General features: G+C 38.8%; 1 protein-coding gene across 1 annotated transcript; it reads left to right on the top strand.

Annotated features, from left to right (window-relative positions):
* LOC117428453 (secretory carrier-associated membrane protein 5-like) lies at positions 1-24,280 on the top strand. The gene is made up of 7 exons (XM_058994871.1): positions 1-255; positions 2,565-2,633; positions 6,603-6,728; positions 13,755-13,911; positions 16,987-17,088; positions 19,249-19,366; positions 19,763-24,280. The coding sequence occupies exons 2-7, from the start codon at positions 2,627-2,629 to the stop codon at positions 19,961-19,963; spliced, it is 711 nt and encodes a 236-aa protein (XP_058850854.1). The 5' UTR covers positions 1-255; positions 2,565-2,626; the 3' UTR covers positions 19,964-24,280.

Raw genomic sequence — 24,280 nt, 5'->3', positions numbered from 1 at the left:
GGTTGTATTGCCGCGAGAACTCAGCCTAGCCTCTCCGCTGAAGATTGGGACAGTCAAGGGGAGGAAAGGGATTCGTCTGCGAACAGTGCTGCTTCTTACACCCACGACCTTAGAAAATACATTGCAAGCTGTCGTTCAAAACAATTTCCTCCACACATAACACAGTTTAGCGATTTCCATGTCGAGACAGCATGCAGTAATAAGCGACACACATTGACTCCCGGTACCTTTCACTGCTGTTGGACACACGAGAAGGTAAGGAGGTTATTTTAATTATCCAATGGAAGCTGGAAGCAGAGGAAGACGACGTGCATCCTGCTTATTTAGGCCCGAATTCCTTAGGGCATTGGGATTGGACATAAGCATGTATGTGCACTTTTATAGACAGGTGTTTATTAAAAATAATTATTGCAGAGGATGTTGACGTTTAAATCAAGACATTGTGATTTCGTCTATTTGTCTTTTAATCTGACCCAGAAATTTCCACCAGCTACAAAACAAGAGGTGCATACATATACATACATTGCAGCTCGGGTGTATTTTCGGGTTTTCATGGACTCGTGCTGGGTACAGTGCCAGAAAGGCTTTTGTTGACATATGTTATGATCTAAGGAGAACGAGTCTCGGTTTAGTCGTTGCATTTTTCGGTACCGATGGTCAGCGACTGGTTCTGAAATTGTGAAAGGTACACCTGTCATCAATGTGCATGCTCTGCAGGAGCTTGGTTGGGCTTTGTCCCACACACTTGTCACAGACTGTGCATTCAAAACTAATATTGCCGAATTTGCTATCGGTACTGTTATCAACGTCCCTGAAAGGCTAGTATATGCTCATATGTCATAGATAACCCTGCTGTTTCTATATGGAATAATTCTTGTCTCGCAACAGCTATGGTATCAGCTAGACATGCGCCTGGCTTTATATCTGTTCGTCTTCACGGTTCCCTGGTTCAATTAAAGATGACATCATGGCTAAAACACAATGACCACAATGTTGCCCTGATTTAAGATACACCCACTTAAAAATAACATAAATAATGTGTGCCTTTGTATTACTGTTGGCATTAGTTTGTGATGTTTTGTATACAGTTTCTCCACTCTGCTGTAGTTTCTAAAAGGGGTTTCCCCCCTCCTTTGCTCTGGGGCCAACAAACATGAGCTATAAAAACCATAAGGCAGTGTGGTCTAGTGGTTAAAGTCCAGGGCTTGTAACCAGAAGGTCACCGGTTCAAATCCCACCTCAGCCACTGACTGACTCACTGTGTGACCTGAGCAAGTCACTTAACCTCCTTGTGCTCCATCCTGTGGATGAGATGTTAAATCAATGTCCTATTGTAAGTGACTCTGCATGTAATGCACAGTTCGCAGCCTATCTCTGTAAAGCGGTTATTGATGGTGGTCCACTTTGAAAGGCGCTATATAAAAATAAAGATATTATATTATTATAAGCATGAAAAAAATGTATGTATTTTCATTTGAAAACAAGACCCCCCGCATCTCTTTATGGACAAACCAGTCATTCTTCGCTTCAGATTATCAGTCATGCACAATAAATAATCACCCTATTCTGCAGCTGAATACTTGGGCCCCAGAGGCACTATCTATTGTGTACTCAAAGCAATGGAGCCAGGAAAGGGCAAGGGAAGTTTGTGTTACTGTAAGCACTGGGTCAACAGCCTTAAACCAGACATTCCTGAAATGTGAACTGTAGCACGTGCTCTATAGTTCTAGTCCAGAGAGAATAAGTTCTTCACTTTTTTTCAGGTATATCAGTTGTCGGTAAAGGTCATTCACTTTTGCTTCAAAATCAGGTTTTAATGTAATTTATTATTATTATTATTATTATTATTATTATTATTATTATTATTATTATTATTATTATTATTATTATTATTATTATTTTAGTAAAAATGAATCCTGAGATTACGTTTTAAAGGATCTGAGCTGGTACTGTGCTGATGGTGTCCTGATGTGTCACAGAATGACCTGCAAGTAAAATGAGAAAATCAAGAAATATATTAAGAAACAAAATCAATTCAATTAAAAAAAAAAAATCTGACATTGAAAAAGACTTTTGTCATCAAAGACCTTGTCTGTTTCCACTCAGACAGTGGGCTGGAAGCTATGTACTGCATCGTGGGCTGTTAAGGCTGTAGAAATTGTCACCTATCCGAAAATGTCACTATTGGTTGAAACCACTTGTGGCTGTTCAGTGGTTTTATCTTCTTTCTTTTGTCAATTTTAGCGAGGTTGATTTTGGGTTTTATGTTGCATGGAATAACCTACAACAGCATCTCCTGGGCATTCCCCTAGACACAAGTTTCACAGGTTTGGTGAGGTTGCAGGATCATGCATACTGTACAACACTGCAGCATTCAAACCACCCAACTGTAACAAACAAACACATTATACAAATTGCAGCAGTATATCAAGTATGCAAAAACAAAACACTGCTACAACCGTCTGTCAGTAATACTTTGTATCATGCTGTAATTCAAATCAAATGACCTATCTGTAGTATTGTTCTAATTTAAATGTACATTCACTTTTCTTTCTGTTCTGCAGAGAAGGAAGGCAGCGGTCTACACTGAACTTTATAAACGGCAGTAAACCCAGCGGCTACAGTCATGGCAGGTAAGATGCTCCCCCTCTGTGTGCCTAGCTGACTGTTCAGTCAGTTTAAATGTGCAGACAATCTCTGTTATCACTGTTTCACTCAGTCCCCAGAACTCTGCTTCATGACAGCATATTTAAGTGTATTCTTCCAGGCCTCTAGTGGGCTTGGGCCAGTGTTGCTTGTATTAAAATAGTTTTGAATGTCTAAAGCACTTCCATTTAGAGAAGGCTAGTAGCTCTAACTTTAGTACCACCAGTGTTTATGTGACCAGTGTCTCTTAAAGTGATTGTAGCTAATAAACTAATCCCACACATGAAGGCCCGACATTGTGGATAAGCAGCATGGGCAGCTGCTTAGGGTGCCAAATAACGGGGGTGCATAAAAAAAGGTCTTGCGATAGTGATATATAGAGTCTAATCGATCAATAAACCCTCTCGTTGGTATTTTGTGTGACTACAGTTTAGATGCAATGCGGATGTAATTCAAGTGCTCATATTCTAATGTGCACTGTGCAAAGTGAATGGAGTGGTTATTGTAGAATTCAGGGGTGGGCAATTTCCCTGGGGTCCCTGGAGAAAAAATAAATACCAAACTTTTCAAAATAAAAAATAAAGGACAAGTAACAGCACTAGCTCTCAGCCCTGCTCAGGACCATTTGCGTTCACGCCCACCACCACATTAACCTGCTACCTCGTTTACCTTCCAGGTCAATACATTCCTGCACCGGAGCCTTTTTCCAGGCTGACTGACTTCCCGACCCAGGGAATGAACTGTCAGGCCAACCTGTCCAAAGCCTTTCCCTTTCGCTACTTAGCACACATACTAATCCTTTCCTAGGGCTCATGAAGGCCATTTACCGTTTGCTACGACTGCATTTCTCAAACGTAGATCCAACTCTTTGTTGGCAAAACTTTTTTTTTTATCAATGTTGGAAATAATTACCAATTTTTCTGGCTATTGACTTTATAATGCAGCTTAGTTATTGTGGAAAGGTTTTCAATCAATGAATATATTTTTTAATTAGTTACATTTTTACAGACTTTTAATGTAAAGGCGCCAATACTTTTGACATGAACAAATATTTGAACTTGCTTCAGTGCTTTTATTTTTTTATTTTTTGTAAAGATTGTTTGTTAAAGTACAAGCAATTGTGTATTTTGGTCTTTGTCATATTAATTGGTGGCTAATGTTCACAAAATTTGCATTTAACATGCTTTCTTGAATGATCTTACATTAAGTGCAGGGTGCCAATACTTTTGTCTGCGACTGTATGTGAGACTATTTAAAAAAATATTACCAGCACTATTCCATCTAAGGATGTTAATAGTTTTTAGTTTAAGTGTAAAGCGTTTAGAATTCCTCTTCAGCATTTAACTGTGTCAGGTATGCATCTCAAATATAGAGGTTAGCTGTTGTGTTTCTACAGCAGGAGGTGTGCAGTGCAAGGGTATTTATTGCAAATAAATATACATGCTGTACACAATACACATATAGTAGGCTATAGTCTCATCTACATGGTTTTTGCAGTATATCATAAAAAGACTCCCGAATCCAGACTGTATACAGTATCTATTTGTTTGAGCGTCAGACTTGTCTGCAGTTGACATGATTGGTGTCAAAATTGTATTTTCAGAAACACAATTTAAAAAGTGTAATGCTTCATGTCACAAATGTCCTTATATATATATATATATATATATATATATATATATATATATATATATATATATATATATATATATATATAATATATATATATATATATATATATTGTGAGCTTGGAGCTCTGTTTCGGGGTGGTAACCTAATGAAGGACCAGACAAGAGGCAGGAAATGAAGTCTAGTGAGGGTTTATTTACAGTGAAAAAAAACACAACTTTCCAGGGGGTTGCCAGAAAATAAAAACCTAGCCCACTCACCGGGCCCTAGTCTTAACTACTTCAGGTCCCTAGTCTTAACAGTTGGGCAAGGCTAGCCCTCACCCAACTCAAATACAAAAAAAAACCACCACACACACTCTGGGGTGATAAGAGTTCAGTCACTTGTACGTCTCCTGGCTTGCAATTCCACCACTCGCCACCAGGAGAGCTCCCAGGTTGGTTTCCCTTTCTGACTTTTGCAATTGTATTATCCCTGCTGAGAGTTTCCAGGGTCCATTGATGATCGGGAGGGCCCCCTGCAGGTAAGTCCCGGGCAAGAAGGATGACGTAATCCCAGCGTGTTATGAAGTAAAAATAAAGACAATAACAAGGCTTGTTTTCTCCACAGCCAACTCAATATACCACGAACTTGTTCCAGCCAACAACTAAAAAAAATAAAAGACTCGAACTTAACTGTGTTGACTCTCTTTTAAACAGTCCATTACTCGTGGTTCCAACACACAGTTATTTGTTACAGGGATTTCCCATCTCCGCGGGTCCTGGGGTTCCTTTTGAATAATACTCAGTCCTTAAACAAGCACGATCTGCACAACGCGCTACTTGCTATGAAACAGTACAGTCTCTGGTGCCAGCGTTATTTCACATGCGGGTTATTTACTGAACCCTGCACTCCAAGTTCAGTGAACACGCTTTTTAGAAAAATATCAACACACTCCACGCTTGTGTTACCGCAGGAATAAAACCGTCTTTGGCTGCTGTCTTCACTCACAGCTCCCAGCGTAAAAATATACGACACAGGTCTCCTTCTAAAATCCCAACCACACTCCCGTTGAGAATATTAAAAGTTTATTTCAACTACCTTGCTGCACCGTAGTTGTCTTGCCGTGTCCGTAGTTTGTTTCGCTGGTATCCTCCACAGTATTCCGTGTATTCCTGGTCTGATGCTTGTTTGCAAACGAGTCCCACGCTCCTGGTCACGTTGCTTAATTTTTAAACACTTGTTTCTACACACAAAGCATAACGCTCTCTCCTGCACCGACTGCCCTGTTGCTGTTCATTATCCCTCTCCTCGCTATTCACCGTCTTAAATAATGCTCCCCTTCCCCCTTCCAGCTGCTATTAATTAAGCCCTTTAGCCATCCCAGAAGTGGAGCCCTACGACAGCTACTCTGTGGGGTAATTTAAAGACGTATCCCCAAATCTTTGTGATAAATTGCCCTGTAACAATGCAACTATAGAACCTCACACTTCTATGTTGCATTACTACTTACTCCTGTACATTTATCACAATATATATATATATATATATATATATATATATATATATATATATATATATATAAAATAATAACTTCTGAAATATTGCTTTGTTAATGGCTCAAATCAATGCATGAGCATGATTATATAGTAACAAGCATGTTTGATTCAGATTATTTTTTATTTCTTGGTATGAAATCCTAAAATACTCATTTCAGTTATAGGAGCATTTCAAAGTTATTTCCAACACATGCAAATGAAATGCTGAAGCTGCCAGTTTGGCTTTGAACTGACTTGTTTCCAATGTAGTTAGTCGTTGTGTTGTGAAGAATTGTCTTCCTGCAAAGTTAGTTTGCTGACAAAACATTAGAGCTGATCATATCTGCCACTTCCCTTTAGTTCTTTCTGTTGCGGTTGTCCTAGTTTTATTTCTAGATTTCATTTACAGATATAGACCTACACCACTCAATTAGATTGGGCTGTGGCCCCTGAAATATTACAGTTTTTATTCTGCATTAAAATGTGGTACAGGAAGAGCTAGAAGGTAAATGCAGTACATTCTCATTTCTGCCTGCAATCTCGTTTTAATTGAAGCTATGACCCTCTTTACTAATGAAGCCTCGAAACTGGGATTGATTATTGAATGATAGACTTCTCCACAAGCTATTATGATTTAGTCACATTCTGATTTCCCGTTTCCCTTCATCTTATTGTAGATTTCTATTATTCTGTCCCCATGTCAGAGTTTTACATCTGGAGAACCACTTAGTATCCAATTGTGATGAAACTTGGTTAGTACAAACGATGCAGGACTTAAAATCTTCTACCTGATTTTTTTTTCCCACCCAGAGAAAATCGACAATTTCCCCCCTCTGCCTGGGTTCATTCCCCTGAAGCCATGCTTCTACCAAGACTTCAATGAGATTCCTGAGCAGCACCGCACCATGGCCAAGCGTCTGTATCACCTCTGGATGTGTAAGTACTGATCCTGCTGCAGAAAGGAGCAGGGACCCCCAGCCTCACAGCACCCCCAACAGCAAGACAGGCAGGGCAAACTGCTATCTAAAGCAGGTCCCTGTACAGGATTAACAACAGTGTGGGGTTCACACTGCTATAGAAGACCTTGATAAACACTTCTAGTCTGTATGTGGTTGTCACAAAGATGGCCGGAGTGGGTGGCGTCAGACCAGAGCCAGGAAGTAAAACAACAAGAGAGAGGTGGAGTTTGGTGGAGCTGAGCGAATGGTCTCGCTCAGCATTTAATAAATAAACAGAACAGCAAAATAAAAAGGTTGTAACATACAAAAACACAGGGCACGGCACTGGTAGCCAAAATAAACAGACAAACAAAACGGACTACACAGACAAACACGGTGAGCTTCTATTTTTCTTACAATTATCACAATAACCTCCGTCTCCAATCCCGTTCTCCACTCACCGAACACACAACCCCGAGTGAGTCAAACGTGCACCTATATATACTGTTGTGCTGGGATTCAATTACTAATTAATTATTCACTTGAATCCCAGCACGTGAATTAATTACGTGCAACCTTGTGCTCACATATTAAATACTTTAAATGCACGTGAAGTGATGTGCCATCCTCGTGCCTAAATACAAATATACAATTTAAATACTCGTGCTGCACACACCCATTTATATCCCGTGTACCAATGACTATACACCAACATTAACACATGCAACATACAACATATAACACACAAATGCACACAAGGGTGGGGCACATTGCCACAGTGGTATATATCTTACAATTGAGAGTTTAATTAGTTATGGATGCAATTGTAACTATCGATATCCATAGTTGTACATATACTAGTTTCTGTTGTGAGAAGTAAAATTCAGTTTACACATGTGGCACAGTGGCTCTTGAACTCTGCTAGCCCCACGTACTCCACGGATTTTAGAAAAAAATCTTTTGTAGCAAAAGTTTTGCTTTTGTGGATGAGGAAAAAAAAGTTAGAAAAAATAATTATTTAAACAATTATTTATTTCAGCAATTTTTTTTGCAAAACTCCAAAAATGCTAATTCAAAAGTATTCATACCCTTTGATGCTATGATAGTATTGTCTACAAAGTGCTAGACATTTCAATATGATAATGTAGAACCTAATTCTAGAAAAGTCTAGAAAATGCTGGATTGTAGATGAACATTTTAAAAAGGTTAGGCATAGGATGATTGCTGTCATTACCAATACATCAATATGGGAAAAACTAAAGAGCTACCTTAGGAAGAAAATTATTTATTGTCATAAAGCTGGAGAAGGATACAAGAAGATTTTCAAACATTTGAGTATCCCAATTTCAACTATTGTTTCTATTATCAAGAAGTACAAGACTCATGGTACTGTCACAATGCTCCCTTGGTCTGGAAGAAAGAAGGTTCTTTCACCAAAACAAGTAGAAGAATTGTGAGGATGGTTAATAACAAACCGAGATTGACTGCCAAAGATATTCAAAGTGAATTGGCTGCAAGTGGTACTGGGGTTTCCATTTCAAACATAGGTCGAGTATTGCATGGTGAAGGTCTCAATGGTCGCAAGCCAAGGAAAAAGCCACTCTTAGGAACATCATAAGGACAATCGCTTAAAGTTTGCAAAATGGCATTTGAATGATGGATATGAGTTCTGGTCTATTTTTTTGTGGAGTGGTAAAACAGAAATCGAGCTATTTGGTCATGCTGATAGACGTTACATTTGGAGAAAGTCTGGTGAGGCGTACACAGAAAAGAACACCATACCTACTGTCAAGCATGGAGGTGGTAATAGCCTTTAATGAGGATGTTTTTCCTCTAATGGCACAGGAAATTTAGTTCCAATACATGGGTAAAATGGATTCCATAGCATACCAAAAAATATTGGCCAATCACCTGAAACCCTCCGCTACAATACTTGGTTAAAGTGCAACTGGACGTTCCAACATGGCAACGATCCAAAGCAACATCAAAATCTACTTCAGAATGGTTAAAGAAGAATAAAATCAAGGTCGTGGAATGGCCTAGTCAGAGTCCCGATCTAAATCCGATTGAGAATCTTTGGTATGAGTTGAAGAAGGTTGTGCACAAGAGAAGTCCTCGGAATTTGAATGAACTGGAACAATTTTGCGTTGAAGAATGGTCAAAAATCACTAAAGAATCATGCCAAAAGCCAATTGACAGATATCTTAATTGTTTAAAAGAGGTTATTATTGCTAAAGGTGCCTCAACTAGTTGTTATTTTCATTTTCTTTGTCAGGGTATGAATACTTTTTGAATTAGCATTTTTGCAAAACAATTAAATAATTGTAGACATTTTCTTGTTAAGCAAAACTTTTGCTACAAAAGAATTTTCATATAATTATTTGTTTTAAAGAAATTTCTAGGAATTATAAATTTCCATTGGGGTATGTAAACTTTTGACTACAACTGTATATAACCAGCGAGGAGGCTGTCACATGATTTGAATTGAAGTATATAACCAGCGAGGAGGCTGTCACATGATTTGAATGGAAATATATAACCAGCGAGGAAGCTGTCACATGATTTGAATGGAAGTATATAACCAGAGAGGAAGCTGTCACATGATTTGAATGGAAGTATATAACCAGCGAGGAAGCTGTTACATGATTTGAATGGAAGTATATAACCAGCGAGGAAGCTGTCACATGATTTGAATGGAAGTATATAACCAGCGAGGAAGCTGTTACATGATTTGCATGGAATGAGGAAGACTGTTCAGTCCCAGCTCAGGATTGTCCAGACAAACTCAAAGCAGCTCAAAGCCAAGTAGAGGAAGATTTAGAGAAAAATGATAACGATAGCAAACACCATGTGAAAAATGCAATGAAATTGACATTTGAAGCTACTCACTCTTTATATTTTAATCAAAAAGAAAAGTGTTCGTTATTCATTATGTTTGTGACTTCTGCCCAATCCTGTAGATAATTGATGTAAACTGAGTTAAATAGTTTATATATTTAGGACAGACAATCATTTTCTTTCCTCTTAAATGAATGCTTGCTTAGATCCTGGTGCATTTCCACATGTGTATAAAAGTCATTTTATTTTAAAACGTGGTAGTGGTACGAAGTTGTATTAGTATCCCGTTTTAGTTTGAGATTAGTTCTATTTTCTTGTGAGTTAGCATCTTTTCAGGAGAGTCTGACCTGGAGCCTGGCTGTTACTGGCTGGGGATCACTCAGTGCACATTCTCACTCTTTACTTTCCTCTGAAGTGTTTGCCTGTGTGAGACCGTTAACAACGACAGGATGTACACGGGGTGAATAGCAAGATGTGCCTTTGAATGAATAGTAATGCTGAAAACTGACTTATGTACAAGAGAAACATTCTGATCATCCCCCGGACATCCTACAAGAACACCAGCAGTTTTGAGATATCTTTAACCGATCTGCAGTGTTGATGCAGTTAAATAAGTGAAATAAACCAGTGAATTGCCCTGAACAAGAAAGGGTTGCAGCAATAATGTTGCTTAGAATAAAGCTTGTAACCCCTTTGTTATAAATGGTTTCATTCTTAAAAAATATATTTATATACAGACGTGCTCAAATTTGTTGGTACCCTTACAGCTCATTGAAATAATGCTTCATTCCTCCTGAAAAGTGATGAAATTAAAAGCTATTTTATCATGTATACCTGCATGCCTTTGGTATGTCATAGAATAAAGCAAAGAAGCTGTGAAAAGAGATGAATTATTGCTTATTCTACAAAGATATTCTAAAATGGCCTGGACACATTTGTTGGTACCCCTTAGAAAAGATAATAAATAATTGGATTATAGTGATATTTCAAACTAAATAGTTTCTTTAATTAGTATCACACATGTCTCCAATCTTGTAATCAGTCATTCAGCCTATTTAAATGGAGAAAAGTAGTCACTGTGCTGTTTGGTATCATTGTGTGCACCACACTGAACATGGACCAGAGAAAGCAAAGGAGAGAGTTGTCTGAGGAGATCAGAAAGAAAATAATAGACAAGCTTGGTAAAGGTAAAGGCTACAAGACCATCTCCAAGCAGCTTGATGTTCCTGTGACAACAGTTGCAAATATTATTAAGAAGTTCAAGGTCCATGGAACTGTAGACAACCTCCCTGGGCGCGGCCACAAGAGGAAAATCGACCCCAGAGTGAACAGAAGGATAGTGCGAATGGTAGAAAAAGAACCAAGGATAACTGCCAAAGAGATACAAGCTGAACTCCAAGGTGAAGGTACGTCAGTTTCTGATCACACCATCCGTCGCTTTTTGAGCGAGAGTGGGCTCCATGGAAGAAGACCCAGGAGGACTCCACTTTTGAAAGAAAAACATAAAAAAGCCAGACTGGAATTTGCTAAAATGCATATTGACAAGCCACAATCCTTCTGGGAGAATGTCCTTTGGACAGATGAGTCAAAACTGGAGCTTTTTGGCAAGTCACATCAGCTCTATGTTCACAGATGAAAAAATGAAGCTTTCAAAGAAAAGAACACCATACCTACAGTGAAACATGGAGGAGGCTCGGTTATGTTTTGGAGCTGCTTTGCTGTGCCTGGCACAGGGTGCCTTGAATCTGTGCAGGGCACAATGAAATCTCAAGACTATCAAGGCATTCTGGAGCGAAACGTACTGCCCAGTGTCAGAAAGCTCTGTCTCAGTCGCAGGTCATGGGTCCTCCAACAGGATAATGACCCAAAACACACAGCTAAAAGCACCCAAGAATGGATAAGAACAAAACATTGGACTATTCTGAAGTGGCCTTCTATGAGTCCTGATCTGAATCCTATCGAACATCTATGGAAAGAGCTGAAACTTGCAGTCTAGAGAAGGCACCCATCAAACCTGAGACAGCTGGAGCAGTTTGCTCAGGAAGAGTGGGCCAAACTACCTGTTAACAGGTGCAGAAGTCTCATTGAGAGCTACAGAAAACGTTTGATTGCAGTGATTGCCTCTAAAGTTGTGCAACAAAATATTAGGTTAGCGGTCCCATCATTTTTGTCCATGCCATTTTCATTTGTTTTCTTATTTACAATATTATGTTGTGTAAAAAATCAAAAGCAAAGTATAAATATGGAATAAACAATGGTGGATGCCAATTACTTTTGTCAGTTTCAAGTTATTTCAGAGAAAATTGTGCATTCTTCGTTTTTTGTGGAGGGGTACCAACAAATTTGAGCACGTCTGTATGTCAGCTGGCTCTTTGAGCTAAAATATATATATATATATATATATATATATATATATATATATATATATATATATATATATATATATATATATATATATATACTGTATATATACAGTATATACAGTACTGTGCAAAAGTTTTAGGCAGATGTGAAAAAATGCTGTAAAGTAAGAATGCTTTCAAAAATAGACATGTTAATAGTTTATATTTATCAATTAATAAAATGCAAAGTGAGTGAACAGAAGAAAAATCTACATCAAATCAATATTTGGTGTGACCACCCTTTGCCTTCAAAACAGCATCAATTCTTCTAGGTACACTTGCACAAAGTCAGGGATTTTTTAGGCATATAGTCAGGTGTATGATTAAACAATTATACCAAACAGGTGCTAATGATCATCAATTCAATATGTAGGTTGAAACACAATCATCAACTGAAACAGAAACAGCTGTGTAGGAGGAATAAAACTGGGTGAGGAACAGCCAAACTCAGCTAACAAGGTGAGGTTGCTGAAGACAGTTTACTGGTGGTCACACCAAATATGGATTTGATTTAGATTTTTCTTCTGTTCACTCACTTTGCATTTAGTTAATTGATAAATATAATCTATTAACATGTCTATTTTTGAAAGCATTCTTACTTTACAGCATTTTTTCACACCTACCTAAAACTTTTGCACAGTACTGTATATATATATATATATATATATATATATATATATATATATATATATATATATTACCAGCATTCAGTTCATTTTCATCCATTATATATAGTTTACCAGAATAACAAGCAGCAGAAAAAGTAAAACTCCATGAAACATAGAGCTTTAAACATGGGGAATAATGCCAGGCCTGCAGGAGCGGTACGAGTAAGACAGATAGCACAACTCCTATAAGCAGACTGCTGGATTAAGAGAGTTTAATATCTGGACTTAGCCCCTACTGTTCTTCTATACTACAGTATTGCATTAAATAACCCCCTTATTCTTCAATACTTTCACTGATATGGGGTGCAAACTTGTGTTTATACATATAATGTAAAAGCATGAGGCTGCAGATTATATTGGTATATTAACAGGATAACTTTCACCACTTGTTTCTTTCAGCTGTCCACAAGAAAAAACTCCAGTTGGAAAATGCTAATCCATCCATTTGGTTTTAGCTGATGTAATGTTAAGATTGGTTTTGCTGTGACTAACCTACTCACTAACAACCAGCTGGCATTCTTTATAACACAGGGTGGGACATTCATCTTTGAATCTGGGTCCCTTGGATTGCTTTACAAAAAGAGTCTGTGACTAAACTTCCTGACAAGTGGCTGTTTGAGCATGAGAGAGAGCAGTGTTATTGGACAGGAACATTTAGCCAATGCATTTTTCTTGTTACGCTGGGACAACAATTTGAGCATAACTGACCATAACTTTTTAATGAAGATTGTATTTGACATAGAGCTAAATGGGCTTGCAAGGATTTGTTTCAGGGCCACCAGAGGGCGCTATAAGGGTGTGGGGCTGTTTTAATTTTTTTTTTAGCTGATTAGAAAATGAAAGAATATTTGAAAATGTATCTAAATTCTGAAAAAAACAAACATAATTCCAACTTGAAAAATATGCGTTTCTCCCTACTCTACATTTAGAGAATCATTTGTAATACAAGAAGTAGACATTTTGAGCAGACTCAGTTCTCTCTGTGCTGAAAGAGTTACCACTGGTGTTCTGACAGTCTGTGTGGGCTGGCCTGGGCCTTCCTGCCTCTTGTCTGCCTGCCTGCCTGTCTGTCTGTCTTTGTGTGTGCTACTGCATGTGTTCTCCGTGTGTTTGCAGTGAACAGCATCACTCTGGCAATGAATCTGATTGGCTGCCTGGCATGGATGTGTGGCGGAGGAGGAGCTGTCAATTTCGGAATGGCTATTCTGTGGCTCATCCTCTTCACTCCCTGCTCCTATGTGTGCTGGTTTAGGCCCATTTACAAAGCCTTCAAGTAAGTAGGACACCACTAATGCATCTAAAAAATAAAGAAACTGCTCTAAAAGCATTTTCGTTTACTTCTGAAAGATTTGAATGGTGGTGGATTTCATTGCATGTGTTTTAATTCATTGTCATATTTAATGATCTCCTGTGACCACCGGATCCAAGTATGTGACTCGAGTTTGGAATAAAATAAAACAGAAATGTGAAAAGTCAGCATGGCTTATGGTCTGAAGCAATATGGTTGAAAAAAAGTGGTATCTGTTCATAAATACACCTAAAAACTATTAAAAAAAAAAAAAAAAAAAAACTATAAAAAAAGAGAACAGCCATATAACATTTTTATCTATCAGCCCTGTGAAGATGTAATGTTAAATTGGCTGCATTTAACAAGACCCAACTTGGCCTCCACTTTTTTATTCATGTTGCTACATAGGTCTTACTGCAATAAAATGAGACCAGTCTGCCCCAAACGTTTCATGGTTTTTTGTTGTATCATTGTGTTCCCCGTAGCCTGTTCTATAATATGATGTAATACTTATACACAACTCAAAAAAATGAAAGTATTTCATGGGAGCACTCATTACAAACTGGAATTATCAGAGAAATGAATTGTGTCGTGTGCATAGCATCAGTGACACTTATCTAAACACAAGACCCATGGAAATGAATTGTGTTGAATGCGTAGAACCAATGACACTTATCTGAACACAAGTCCCATGGAAATGCCTAGAGGCTTTGTTTTCGGAGATCAGTTTTCAGACATTTTAAAAACAGTATGGAGTATGGGCTCCTCTGGCATTGATGCAATCTCTGCATTGACGCTGCATGATTCTAATTAGGTGACAGGTGACGTCTGGGAGGATTCAGCCCCATTCGTCAGTCAGTGCAACAAGCTCTGATGTCACGTGGATGGTTACAACGTTAACAAACGCAACTCTCTAGAAGATCGGAAAGGTCCGGATTCTTTCTGGCCAGTCCATAACCTCTGTAGTCTCCTGCTCAAGATAATCCATGAGAATCCTGGCAGTGTGACAATGGGCATTGTCTTGCATCAGAACAAATCGGGGCCAATCGCACCAGCAAATGGTTTTTCTACACGGTCCAAGACTGTGTCTATGTACCGCAGAGCTATAAATCAACCACTGGGAAGCACAGTAATATCTGTGCGACCTCCAATGCAGATGCCTCCCCACGGTGTAAGTGAGTCTCATCCAAAACGATCATATTCAATGATATTGAATTGAGCAAATCGTTCTGCTTGGGCTCTTTATACTCAAACACGTCGATCATCAGTCGACAGATTCAATCTTGATTATTCAGTGAATGGAACAGGTGCCCAATGACAGAGCTGCAACAGAAGAGGTCACATTAAACTGTCCGCAGCTTCCAGCATTTGAACAGCTCTGCCAGTCTGGATTTCAGTCAAAATCAAAATCTCCTGTAATCATTAGAAACCTTGATTCCTAAACCAACAACCACAAACAATGTTATTACCTGAGCACCACTCGACTAACAATCAGATCTGAAGTGTAAATGGAGTACCTGCTTTCGGTGCAGAATGCATCTCAACAGCTGTCACAGTTTATTGAAGAACACGAGAAGGTCTGCCTGGCTGATGCTTTCACAACATTTTTACTGTATCTTGTTGCCATATTTTTTTAGGTTTGGTCCTTTCATTTTTTGAGTGGTGTATAATAAATACATATCAATAAATGACACAAAGGATGCTCCTGATGGATCAGTTTGAATGACATGCAGTAAGATAAAATAATAATTACTGAGGTTTTATTTTATTGAGAGGCAAAGATGAGATTGCATATGGGAAGCATGTATACTGTCGAGAAAATCTGAAAACGCACATATCACACCATATTTGTAGTACTGCATCTATTCCCAGTTTAAAAAGAAAAATGTTTTTTTTAGCTCACAGTTTTTGGTTTAAGTCTACAGCTCTACATTCACGGAGGTGTGGCTTCATTTCACTTCATAAAATCAGTGTACAAAACATAACTATAGAGCTTATCTGCAAGCTTGTAGAAGCTTCATCAGTCTGTTATATTTACCCAACTTTTAACCACAAAATAATAATAATAATTACCATACTGATTGAAATTTCAACAATTATAATCCAAGCCCCACAGATTCAAATAGACCTATAATGTGAACCATGCCATTATAATGAAATGCATGCTGATAACAGCTGTGGAAACCAAACTTCAAATTTAAATCTCCGTGAGCAGTGTCTATATTTTTTATTCAATGTTTATTACTGATGAAACATAAAACAAAAACTAGACCAGTCACATGGTACAGTACATATTAATATAGTACAGACTCCAATCAGTCACTAATCTGAACAGGGATCGGTCCCAACTGGCTGTGATTAGTGAGACTGCTAGATTTTACAAATATACAAGAGATCCAATAGAAACTTTACATTCTGAAAAATAAACATTTGAAATAGTCTTAGTATTTATTTAAATGTTAATGTATACAAAACAACTACAGGATTCCCTGCTTTATGCATACCTGTACAACTCAAGAGTGACTCTTCTTTAATTAAAAGAATGAAGTAACAATACAAGTTTCAGGATTGCGACCCCCGCCTATCTTGACACATTCAGTGGCCTGCATGTAGCTGTGTAGTGCATGTGGACATGTGTCACGATACACACCTCAATCCTGATATAATACAGTGTGTCACGATATACACCTTAATCCTGATGTAATACAATGTGTCACGATACACACCTCAATCCTGATATAATACAGTGTATCATGAGGCACACCTCATTCCTGATATAATACAGCGTGTCACGATACACACCTCAATCCTTATATAATAGAGTGTATCATGATACACACCTCAATCGTGATATAATACAACGTATATCGCGATACACACCTCAATCCTGATATAATACAGTGTATCACGATACACACCTCAATCCTGATATAATGTAGTGTATCATGATACACACCTCAATCCTGATATAATACAGTGTATCACAATTCAGGGATACATGCTGGCATTGGTTTACCCCTACCAGGAAGTCAAATGATTTGTATTTCTCTCTCTTTGTAGGTCAGACAGTTCCTTTAATTTCATGGCCTTTTTCTTCGTTTTTATGGCTCAGACGGTAATCAGCATCATCCAGGCTGTTGGTATCCCGGGCTGGGGGGTCTGGTAAGAGCACTCTTCATGATCAAACCATTGCACTGCCCTGGGAAGGGGGGCGTCCAACAAGACCTGGCCTGCATGAACTATTTGAGTGGGATCTTTATGCAATATTTAAGATCAATTTATGGGATTCATGTATTACAGATTTATTAATAATTTCATCATAATTATACCATTCTATCAAATTTATTTTACGCGTTAGCCTTAGCCTCTTCACCTGAGGTCGAAGAGGTCAGAGTAACAATTACAAATGCATTCGATATTTTCATTTGTGCCATGGTATACTATTAGTAGATTTGTACAATGCTTGTATTGAGTTGCTTTATGTATTTCTTCTTTTCCTTTTTTGTGGTTATTTCTTCAGTTTAAATTGGGACTATAGTGTATCCTTCAGCAGTCTTGGTACGTCAGTGTATTACTAATGGTTGTATGACCGAAGGAGCTTTCATTTCATTTTGAGCTGCGGCGCTTGAGGAAGCAACATGTCCCGTATGAAGTGATTGGTTGTATGACCGAAGGAGCTTTCATTTCATTTTGAGCTGCAGAGCTTGAGGAGGCAACATGTCCCGTATGAAGTGATAGATTTGCTCACCAAGGCAGCAGCACTGATTGCTCAACGACCAGCCAATCTAGTTAATATCTCTCTCTTATTTCAAATTCAGTTTGGAAATTTGCATATGTTGTCCCTATATTTAAAGGAGGTGGTCATTCAAACCTGAACAACTACAGACCTATATAGCTATTGCCAAAGTATTTGAGAGTTTAGTAAATGAACAACTGAAGAGCTTTTTAGAACAGAACTGTATCCTAGCAAATCATCAGTCTAGATTTCGTTTGAAACGTAGCACTCAACCCGTAGTCCTGAAGGTGATGAATGATATATCACCTGCTCTGGATGCTGGTAAATGTGTTGGTGCTTTATTACCGGATTTATCCAAAGCCATTGATTCTGTGGATCATATAGTTCTGTGCAAAAAGGGATTGCATGAGAGGGATGTGGATTGGTTCAATGATTACCTAGAAGATTGAACACAAGCAATAAGAGCTGATGGCGTTATTTCCACCTTTAAGCCTCTATGTAAGGGGGTACCTCAGTGCTTGGACCAATTCTTTACCCTCTATATAAATGGACTGGGATCTGATCTGGGTAATATTAATATACGTTTATATGCTGATGATACTATTTTGTATACGGCAGGATACTTGGGTACAGGCAGTACAGAGAGATTTGCAGACTGCATTTCAGGACAGATTATTACTTAATGTATGCAAGACAAAAACACTGCTCTTCTGTTCTAATAAGAGGGCGATTGGAACTCTGACTTGTGTTATTGTTACATAACATGGAGAGTTACTAGAGAGTTTCTTTTTATAAATGTCTAGTTACATGGATTGGTGAACATCTTGCTTTTATTTATCATATAAATACATTGGGGTTTCTAAATTGGGCATTTTCCCTGTCTAGCAGGTTCATGATAGTGACTGCTACTATCTTCGATGTTTTAGATTTCGGTCAGTATATTTACCAGTTTGCTTTTAAAAGCAGTCTCTACATACATGCGTTGTACTGTATAATTAATGTTCCTCTATGACACTTCATTGTCAAGTGTACTTCAAACTAGGCTGTCTCTCCCTTATGAACCGCTTTTTCATTGGCATTGTTTTGTGTTTAAGGTTTTTAAAGGCTTGGCACCTCCTTATTTGAGTGTTCTGGTAGAAAGGACTAGCACTGGCTCTAGTTTAATGTTTTTTTTTCTTCATATTTTGGTATATTGCCATTCACTCAGAGTGAACCTTGTGGTTCCATTGGCACTGCCACGACATGGAGATACAAGGCATTGGGGCATACCTCAGTTTAAACAAAAACAAGCTCCCACCATGCATGGAAGACCTGGTCTTCTCTACATATCTCTCTTTCATGATAAAAAAGACAAACGATTTGTAAAGCTCTGCTTCCCACCTCCCTCTCGTCGCAGGGACAATACACAGACCTGACACACGCAAGTACTGAAGCTGAGTGTTTCACAGTTCCAGTGAAGAGTTGAACTAAACGATGATGAGGATGGCAGTGATGATGAAACTAAAGCTGCTGGATTTTAAATAGTAACTTTCCCTTTAAAGAGTTCTTGCCCTGGTCTGATCCTTGTTTTTTTGTTTCCTCTGCAGCGGATGGATAGCGACAATCTCATTTTTCGGCACTAATGCTGTCTCTGCAGTGTTCATGTTGATCCCAACTATAATGTTCACAGCTGTTGCTGTCATCTCTTTTATAGCTCTCACTAAGGTAAGGAACCAAACGTTTCCTTCACAAATGTATGTGTTTCGTACCTGAGTGAATCCAACTGTATATTCTGGAGTAATTTATATTTAAATGTCTTACTTTCTTTTTAGTTCAGCACACAGGAATTATGCAAATAAATTGAAACGGATCATGTGGCGATAACACATTTGGCTTTTTACATGCAAAAAACACATCTGCTTATTGTTTACATTTATCAGAGCAAATGTAATCTGTACTGTAAACAACTGGCCTGCTTATTGTAATCTAAAAACGCTATATAGTTCTACACAAAACTACTTTTGAGGCTTATATAGTGAATGGATGTATGGAATGACTTTAACACTACTGATGGTCTGTGACGCATTCCTTCCTTCCTCCTCCTCCTTGTCCTTCCCCCAGGTGCACAACTTCTACCGCGGCTCCGGGGGCAGCATGAGCAAGGCCCAGGATGAGTGGACCACGGGGGCCTGGAAGAACCCTCACGTGCAGCAGGCAGCCCAGAACGCAGCCATGGGGGCGGCACAGGGAGCCATGGTACCACCACCCGGGGAGGCTCAGTACTCCTCCACCCCCAACTACTCCTATGAGAACCAGATGTAGGCTCTGAAGAGGGAGGGAGGGGTGAGAAAGCACAGCACAGGGCAAGCTTGTACAGAGTCTAGACAGAGTCCAGAACCGACCCACAACCAACAATTTAATTTCCTGCCGCACTGCCTGCTGGGAGGGGCCGGGCGGGAGCAGCGGCTTCTCACCTGTGCCTTCTCCTGGTTTAGGCTAGTATCAGTATCCCAGGTGGGTACACAGCAGGGGGTGACACCAGCCCAAGCCCGGCACCTAGTCCTGGTTCGCACCACCATTTAGGAATATTGTTTAAATGGCCATGTAGGTGCGCAGAATAAAAAAAAAAACTAAAAGATAGTTGAGTGAAATGACAAATGTTTTGACTAGTGTCTGTGTGTGTGTGGGGGGGGGGGGGCAGTTTATTAAACAAGCTGAAGACAGAAGATTGAAAAGAGATCTAGCCCTTTGTCATTAAAACAATTTCTGAAGCAGGGCTAGTGCTGGTGTTTTAAGTCAGTTGGCCCCTTGGTTCTGAATGATTTGAAAGATGCTGTCCACCATGGGGTACTGTCACAGAGACCATGCCCATGTTCAGGAGTTCCAGCATAACTGGAAACTGAATCCTGTACACCATGGCCTTTCAGCTGCAGCAGCTAAAAGCTATTAAAAGAGAATGTGCCTGTAAAAGGAAATGCTGGCCAGCAGTTTCTAGAATTCAATTCAATATATCAGCATGCTTCCATGTATTGGGCAGTGTCTGCTTTGTGATTTGCTGGTTTTTGGTAGGTTCGGATCTTTGTCTCCCAACTCGCGGTTTGTCCTGCTGTTTTGAATTATCTGATTGGAAACCCATACTGGAATTATTATTTGATTTTATTTATTTTGTTTACTTTTTGATAATTTTCAAATCAAATCCTCTCCAGGTTGTGATGTGCAGTAGTGACTGCGGCCGTAGGACCATGTCCCGCCGGGACTGAGTTTGTGTTCTTGTGCAAGGTGTTTGTGAAAACTGGGCTTGTCCTTTTTTAATTCTGTTACTATGACGTATGTAAACTATTATGTAATAGTAAGATGTGATATAAACATGTAGATGTATAGAAAGAGTGTGAGCTTATTCCTGTCCTGGAAAAGGAATATTCTGCCCTTTTAATGAGAATTTGATGCAGCTTTTTCATTTTGTTTTAATCCTCAGGAAAAGTGGTATTTTACTCTGTGAACCGACTGTAATAAATAAGCCGCAGGGCTGCCGTTAAAATGCAAAAAATTCACCACTTTTATTAATCTGTGTTAAAGATGTTGCACTTTGAGTTCAAGGCAGTTACTTTTTCAATAATTACCTATATGGGAAAATATTTGCAGTAGCACCCCTAATTAATCTGTTATATACAGTAGACTTGTAATCTCTAAATTCTGTTTGTTGAAGACACCTACATTTCCATTATGTTAAAAACAATCAGGAATTATGTATAAACAAACCAAACAAACTATATATATATATATATATATATATATATATATATATATATATAAAAACAAACAAACAAACAGAATAGCTCTCAGTCGTTTGGACAGTTTGGTGATAGTGAGATCTTTGTTCATATAGGTGGCAAACTAAATGTTGCTGTAAATGTAAGGTTTACTTTACCTTTCTGTTGTTTTTTAATGTATAGTCAGCAGTATCCCCCTAGAAAGGTGGAGAATGGTTGATCCCTTTTGTAGGTCCGAAGTGGAGCGGTTAATTAATTGTTCCATGATGTCATTCCCCTTCTGTACTGAGCTGTATCCATTACCAGGAGGCCCTCTGGTGACCAAACTCAAATATTGCACACAGCTTTGTATATACTGTAGTTTTTACAACAGTGATAAATACTTGCACACGTACACTCTGAGGCTAGAATCATGAACAAACTTTATTTAATCCTTAAAAATATATAGAACTCAATGCATTATATTACTGTATATTGTACTAAATGGTTTATAATATAAACTCAACCTTAACTGAATTTCAGGAGATAACATGTTTGACATATGCAGGTCTCAACCAGTATTAGACATCCCTGTAGGGTATTGTTCATATACTCTTTCTGCAGGGTCTAGAAGAGGGTGAACTCTCTGTTTCTTTCTGCTGTGGCCTAAATCCTTCCACACAGGAGGGGATACTGCGGTTTTATAAGGTGTCGCTGGAGAACAGTGTACCTACATTTCTGTGTATACAGTATAGATGCACTACCTGAGTATTTGAGAGTGCTGTCACTGGGGCAGGAAGGAAAAACAGCCTGCTAGCCTCTCATGGGCTGCATTTTAAAGAGCTGCTTTATATTTGAATTGCTTCTTTACTGTTTTATGGTGTTTGTAATTATTCTGAGTATTATAACCATTCTCTAAATCTGCTGGTTTGGAACAGTTGTCCTCACTCCATCCAATCAGGAGACATTGTGATCTTTTATCTTAACTACAAAATTATCAGAAATCAATGTTGGAGCAACAGAACAGAACCCAGAACTCTCTGAATGATTGCAAAAGCCATACAATGGAGAAATGTAAAATGAAAATGACATCTGAAGCTACTTGCTGTTTAACTTTATGTTTTTAATTGCCATTAAAGTTTAATGGAGGGTGTTTCACTTCGATCACAAAACTGACTTCTTTTTTTTTAATCTACCAACCGTAAGCTTCAGTAAGCATCTTGCTTGCAATGATCGCTGTTCAATTATATTCCATGTACTGATAACCAAGGCTTTCAAAACCTTAAGCACAACAACTTTCTCAAGTCTGTTTACCCAGTTTATCCAGCCACCACACCATAGACTAGCTTCCTGTGCAGCGCGTATTAGGATACCTCATGATGCCACCCTAACCCCATACACGTCAAAGTGAGTGTGAGGTTCTAATATCTGCTGCACAAACTCTATAGTGTGGTGGTAGAGTTACTGGATTTCACCAAGGAGAATAAAGCCTGGAAAACAGGAAATTGAGAAGGGACTTACGAGAAGGTTGTTTTGCTAATTGGAGGTAGCATTAAATCTTGTTGGAGCGCACAAAAAAACCCAAAGAAGCAACTGCAATATTGCGTGTTAGACATGCATTGTTAGCGTGTCTGTGCCGCTGTTGAAGATGTGGTGTGTTGTTAGTGTGTATGTGAAACTGTGATGTGCTCTATCTCTGAGTTGCTAGGTGACAAAGGGCCTTGGCAGAAGTGTGATGATTTTACCTCTACTCCAATCCCAAGCTATCTCATATTCAATTACATACAGTCATTTCAATACCCATTTTACTTAACCTGGGTGCCAAAGCCATTACTCTTACCCATACACTCTAGCACTGTACAGGCAGACAATCCCACTGCAGGCATTCACCCCACTAAATCAGACACTCCTTACCTGAAAAATGCTGCTCCCACTCATTTCTGCGTATTGTACAGCCAGTCAGACATTGTGCATGAATTGCAACAAACTGAAAGTAGCCTATTAACTGTGGCTGATCCTGTGGTTAGTACAGAGGACAGTATTAATGATAGTCTGCAGATAGTTTCAATTGCAATGAATCAAGTGCTTCCAGATAGACTCAAATAGGTTTTAGGATGTTCTTAATTGCAACAAACACAATTTATCTGTCATCTTCACCTAGAGGACTGTAAAACAAGTTAGTCCATTGATTATTTAGACCAAGAGCTGTACTAATGTTTTAGTCATGAATAGAACCATTTGATGTGTATTTTCAAAGTATTAAACAAAGCGATTATTTTTTTAATTTAGTGTTGAGTTAACAGAATTCTGAACGTGTAAATAGAAACGTACAGATATCACTTCAGTGGTGAAAGGGTAACTTAATATCATCTTGTAAAATATGTTTTATTTGAACATGTACTCTAAAATGTGCCTATTAATATTCACATGCACTATTATAATTATTAACAAATATAGAATAAAGATAAATTTAATAACGCCTAACATAATAGTTTCAAAGTTATACTTGAACTATGCAGTACAAGAACACAGCCCCTCTTACTCTCCTGTCCCCGCCCCACTCTTACTCTCCTGTCCCTTCCTCCACTCCTCTTACTCTCCTGTCCCCACTCCTCTTACTCTCATTTCCCTTCCCCCACTCCTCTTATTCTCCTTTCCCCACCCGTACTCCTCTTACTCCTGGCCCCACCCCCACTCCTCTTACTCTCATGTCCCTTCCCCCACTCCTCATACTCTCTTGTCCCCACTCCTCTTACTCTCATGTCCCTTCCCCACTCCTTACTCTCCTGTCCCCACTCCTCTTACTCTCCTGTCCCTTCCCCACTCCTTACTCTCCTGTCCCCACTCCTCTAACTCTCCTGTCCCCACTCCTCTTACTCTCATGTCCCTT

This window comes from Acipenser ruthenus, chromosome 21 (assembly GCF_902713425.1).
Source record: "Acipenser ruthenus chromosome 21, fAciRut3.2 maternal haplotype, whole genome shotgun sequence".
Classification (NCBI taxonomy): Eukaryota; Metazoa; Chordata; class Actinopteri; order Acipenseriformes; family Acipenseridae; genus Acipenser; species Acipenser ruthenus.
Note: the sequence above shows the minus strand (reverse complement) of the source record. Positions and strands in the feature narration are given on the sequence as shown.